Source organism: Myotis brandtii, unplaced genomic scaffold, assembly GCF_000412655.1.
Source record: "Myotis brandtii unplaced genomic scaffold, ASM41265v1 scaffold114, whole genome shotgun sequence".
Classification (NCBI taxonomy): domain Eukaryota; kingdom Metazoa; phylum Chordata; class Mammalia; order Chiroptera; family Vespertilionidae; genus Myotis; species Myotis brandtii.
The window spans coordinates 659,802-665,475 of NW_005353927.1; the positions used below are offsets into that span (position 1 = coordinate 659,802).

The 5,674-nt window shown below is 57.3% G+C and overlaps 1 protein-coding gene across 1 annotated transcript in view; it reads right to left on the bottom strand.

Annotated features, from left to right (window-relative positions):
* ZC3H4 (zinc finger CCCH-type containing 4) overlaps nucleotides 1–5,674 on the bottom strand; it is a 41,310-nt gene that overhangs the window by 3,675 nt on the left and 31,961 nt on the right. The window contains 4 exon segments of the mRNA XM_014548188.1: nucleotides 1–197; nucleotides 1,327–1,578; nucleotides 4,849–5,192; nucleotides 5,528–5,670. Coding sequence (XP_014403674.1) covers nucleotides 1–197; nucleotides 1,327–1,578; nucleotides 4,849–5,192; nucleotides 5,528–5,670 — 936 coding nt within the window.

The window sequence follows — 5,674 nt, forward strand, 5'->3', positions numbered from 1 at the left end:
GCTGAGGCGGGGGTCAGCCAGCCGGCCTCCGGTGGGGTGTCCCTTCTGGAGGCGGGGATCCCCCAGCCCACTGCTGCTCAGCTCCCCGACAGAAGCCTGGGGTCGGTTGGACGTCTGCTGCCTCAGGGTCTTAAGGATGGAGGTGACGCTGCTCCCACCGTCGTCCTCGTCACTTGAGTACCAGTTTCCAGTGTCACCTGAGAAAGAGCAGAGGAGCAGGGAGGGAGTGAGTGGCCACCACATCCACCCTCTCGGACCCCTGGCAGCCCGCTGGGTGAACACCTCTGCCTCTTACCTCTCAGAACCTCACCTCTCCTCCCTGAAGAACCCCGTCCCCTGCCACGAACAGCCCGTGAGCTCAGGCCAGTGAAGTGCTGACCCTGGAGGCCCTGGCTGACATTTCTGCACCCTTCCTCGTGTGCGGGCACTGAGCTAAACGCCTTGTCTTATTAATTCTCACAAACACCCGGGAAGCAGTGTTATTGGCCCATTTGACAGATGAGAAAAGGGAGGTGTGAACTGGGTCCTGAGATGGGGGCAGAGCTCAGATTGAGCTCAGGCTCCAAGCCTAGGGTGCCGCCACCTCGTCACCCCTGGGCAGGCTCAGGCCCCACTGACTCAGCTCCCACTATGCCTGGGGCTCACAGACACTTGCCCCTAGGCCCCCAAGATTACCACATCCCAGGGAAGGGCAGCCACAGGCTAAGAGGCGAGGCCAGGTGGGCAGACATGGAAACTAGCCCAAGTCCAACCTCCTAAGCAGATAAAACTGGAGCCACCAGCGGAGGGCGCTGCCCCCTCACTCCACGGTCCCCACTTGCTCCTGGGCTCCTGTCATGGCCACCTAAACACAATTTGTCCTCCCCATTTCACCCTGGGGGTGCCACCAGCTCACTGCACAGCCCCATGTAACTTGGCAGCTGTGTGTGACTGATCATTACTGGTTATGTCGGCCAGCTCTCATCTGCTGGCTTCCTGAGAACAAGGGGCAAGGGGGGTGTGTGAACATCTTTCTACAGCCTCCTCGGTAAGGGTGCAGGGGGTAAATCGAGCCGGCTACTGTCTCCTCTAGGGACCAGACCGCCTCCCTTCTTGATGGGATCAGGTCTCTCCCGACCCCCAAGGCACAGAGGGCAGCCTTGACTTCCGATTTCCTGAGGGACATTCATCAGCCCAAGCCTGGTTCCCAGCCTGAGGCAGGGTCCTCCCTGGCCACAGACTCCCTTTCAGTGCAAAACCCCATCTAGGTGTTCCCGGTCTTTCCCCTGCACGGTGCCCGGGGCCTGCGCCCTCAGGGAAAGCCCTGCCCCTGGGGAGGACACATGCCTTCCTCATTCTCCCGGTCCTGCTTGCTGCTCTCAGCCAGCCTCCTCGCTCTCTCCTCCTCCTCCTGCTGCTTCTGCTGGATCCTCAGGTACAGGGCCCTCTGGGCTGAGGGCAGGAAGTCGGGGACACCGGCGCCCGGCTTCGGCCGGCCTGCGGGCCCTCCCTCAGAGAAGCTGTCGGGCTCCAGAGGGTGCTCGGGGAAGAGGTGCTCCCCAGGCTCCCCCGGCAGCTCTTCGTAGTGCCCGTAGTCCTCTGTGGCAGGGAAGAACCGAGGGTTCGTGTCGGGAAGGGCCTTGAGATGGCAACTCCAACCCACCCATGCCCTCAACTGAGACCTCCCCTGATGGCGATGGCGATGGGTGAGATGTGCAGCCCGTCCCTTCCTACCGTCCCAGGACGTCCCCACAGAAAGCCCACAGCGAGGACCGGAGCAGCCAACCTAGCATGCAGCCAGGGTGACCACGGGGTTCACAGTGAGGTTTGGTGACATGGCAAACGCTCATGACGTGAAAACAGGACGGAACGTCATACGGATGTTTGCAAAATGCAAAGAAAAGGCTCAGAAAGACAGACAGGAAACAGTCTCTTGGAAATGAGATTCCAGAGACGGGCTAAGAGGTCTCTTCACTTTTCACTCCACACGCTCTGACCTGCGTGTTTATTTGCCACGAGCTCTAGTTTTAGGGTTTGTTTGTAATAATCAATAAAGAAAACGATCACATTGGGAGGTCAAAACATGAGCTTAACAACTGGGAACGAGGCTCGTAAAGAAAAGAAGGGAAATACACCAAACGATGCTGAGTGAAGTAAGCCTGTCAGAGAAAGACAAACGTCACATGACCTCACTTATGCGTGGAATCGAATGAACAAAATAAACTGACGAACAAAATAGGTCCAGAGACAGGAAGCATGGGACAGACTGACGGATCTCAGAAGGAAGTGGGAAGGGGTTACAGAAGAGATTAACCAAAGAACATATACACTCATATGCACAGCCCATGGACACAGACAATAGTGGGGTGAAGGCCTTGGGCTGGGACAGGGGCTGGGTGGAGGGGGACAAAGGTGGGGGGAAATGGGGGACATCTATAATACTCTCAACAAAAAACAAAACAATATGTTGCTATGGACACATGTCAACCCAGAAGCTCCTGCTGCTTCCTCTTCCTGCTTCCTGCACTCCATGAACATGGATGAGCTGCTGCATTTAAGGAGGGGGCGCAGCATGGTGGGCTGGGGGACGATACACCTGGAGGCTGTGTGTGTGTGTGTGTGTGTGTGTGTGTGTGTGTGTGTGTGTGTGATTCTCTCAGAGAATGTCCAGTGAGCGCTGCCCACGAATGTTGTACAATGATGAACGTGCCGTACACCCACCACTGTCCTCATGGGGCTAGTGAGCAACTGAAGTGGGGCCAGTAAAAGACAGTGAAGCTGTAATTTAATTTTATATACAGAATAATTTCATGTATGTGCAGAAAGCAAAAGGCCACCTTGTTCTGGCCAGTGAACTTTGTCACATGTGAATTTGCTTGCCTCGGGGTGCGCAGTCCCAGTCCCCGCTGCTTGGAATTTTCACCAAGAGTGACTCACTGCCCGGCCGGCGAGGCTCAGGTCAACAGACGAACCAGGAAGTCACGGTTCAATACCTGGTCAGGGCACATGCCTGGGTTTCAGGCTCAATCCCCAGAAGGGGGTGTGCAGGAAGCAGCCGAGCAATGATTCTCTCTCATCATTGATGTTTCTCTCTCTCCCTCCTCCTTCCTCTCTAAAATTCATAAAAAATATATATTTTTAAAAAGATGGTTGTGCACCTGTGAATACAGTAAGGACTCACTTAACGTTGTTGATAGGCTCTATGACAAATCAATGTCACCAGAGGCTAATGGATACAAACAAGAGCTAAGTTCCCAGGGCACCTCACCAACGCTCTAACGGAAGGCCGTGGAGCGCAATGTCCCTGGAGGCCCTGCCGTGCCCGAAGCCACTGCGCAGCACACTCTGCAGGACTTCCTGACGTGGGGATTTAAGCCAGTTCCTCTCTGGGCTGTTCACAGCTTGACAGACGTGCTTTTCTCCCACCCCCGACCTCTGGCCCTGCAGTTTATATACATGTTTACAGGTGGGACGGGCTGTGGGAACATCACCTCTCACGCAACCTGTTTTTCTCACTTGAGAACCTGTCACATCTTTCTAAAGCCCCTGCTCCTCACCCCAAACACCTGCTCTCGCCGCTTCGAACACCATCTGGACACCAATGACACTCACATTGACCTCCAGCCTGCCTGTCTGATCCGCCTCAACGTGTCCGAGGCGTGGCTGTCAAATGGGCATCTCATCCTTAGTGCTGCCCCACCCACCCCAGCTCTCCAGCAGGGCTTCCTGGTCAGGGTGGCGTCAGCACCCATGGAGGCTGCCCCCCGGCCAGCGCCCCATCCACGCCTGTCCATCTTGTAATGCATATATGAGGGGTCACGCTGGCCCATCCATCGTCTCCAAACTGAGAAGCCAAGCCCTGCTGCTCCCTGCTACCTCCAGCTGCCGCCTGGCTCGCCTCTGCCCAGGAGGATCCCACGCCCGCCCTACCACCCACTGCCCTCTCACTCCTCTGCTGGTCCCTGTCACTCTTCCAACGAGGTCACCTCACCAGGGTGACAGGTTCCTACTGCGCTGGGACTCCTCTCCCTTGTCCTCCCTTTCCAAAGCACTCGATGCTTTTGCTTTTCTCAAGCAAGCTGACCGGCTGGGGCCTCTGCCCTGGCTGTCCTCCCGCGTGGGCTGTGCGCCCCGTAGCTGCCGCCTCCCCTTCCTGTCCCAGCTCACTCCCAGTTACTCCTCAGAGAGGCCTCTGCCCACTGACCTCACCGTGTCCAGACCCTCCTGGCCCACCCCCCATCCCCATTCTCCCCCAGCACCGTTACTTCTAGCCACGATCAATGCCGGAACGAGCTTGTGTACTTATGTACACATGTCCTGCCTGGTTCCCTCCACTCCAATGAAGCTAAGGCCAGGACAGGGGCTGTTTCGCTGGCTCTGACCCCAGGACTGGAGCAGCCGCATAGGCCGCAGTGAGCACACCCCTTCCTCAAGGCTGCACACTACCCCTGATGGCCTTGCGGCTGTCGTTGCCAATCTGTTATTATTTTAATAGGAAGGAAGGAGAGAAGGAAGGAGGACGGTCAGACGCAGTGACAGAACAAGCAGAAGCACGAGGCTGACGCTGGTGAGGCCACTTCAGCCGTTAGCCCCACCCCTCCCACACCTGCCCCTCGATGTTCCCGTGCGCCTGATTCCAGGAGCACCAAGCAAAATGTCCGAGAGGCTAAATTACAGTGCTAATAACCATAATATTCCTTTCAGCCTCAACAGGATAGTGACTCTCACGAAAAACATTCAACCACTCATGGGACAGAGATGGAGTTGGATTCATGCTTCCAAAGGCTGGGAGAAGAGAGATCGAATTTTCCTGACTATGTTCCACTGTGTAAGCCCAGCAACCCCACCGGGCCCACAGGCCCCGCCTACCTGCGTCCCCCATGAGTCCCGGCTCCATCTCCATGCCTTCCTGCTGCTGGTAAAAGTTTTCATAGAAGTTCTGGGCTGGTGGGATGGGGGGCATCATTCCAGAATGTGGGGAGTCTCCAGGGCCATAAGGCATCATTGGGGGGCCACCAGGTCCCATGGGCGGGCCAGGGTTCATGCCAGGGCCCATCGGCATGTCGGGGTGCATGTCCGGGTGCATGTCAGGATGCATGTCCGGGGGGAGGTCCGAAAGGTTGGTGGGATGCATTGGGCCCCCCATTGGCCCCGGGGGTCCCATATTGGGCCCAGGGCCCATTGGCCCGGGGGGTCCTCCAGGTCCAGGGAACCTAGAAGGAGGAAATGGTGTCTATGAGAGGGGCTGCAGAGAAGGGGTGGGGGGGGTCGCACCCCTGAGGAGATGTGGAGGCCTCGACATGGTGCGCAGTGGATGGCTCTAGACCAGGGTCGCCAACCGGTGGTCCGTGGACCACTGGTGGTCCGGGAGGTCCGAAAGGTTGGTGACCGCTGGTTTAAGGAACCCTTTGGAGCAGCAGCCGTGGACCACTGGTGGTCTGTGAGGTCTGAAAGGTTGGTGACCACTGCTCTAGACCAGGCCTCCAACAGTTTTTGGAGGCAGCAAGCTGCCCTGACCAGGCTCACAGTGACAGGTCCCGGCACTCACCTCACACCCAGCTTCTCAGCCAACTGTCCTGTGGGCCGTACCACAATCTCAAACAAGGAGGGGATCTTCTTGTTGTACATGTCCTGCTGCTGCTGCAGCTGCTGGGGGGACAGCGGCTCGTGCACTGGCATGGGCATCTGTGGGGGC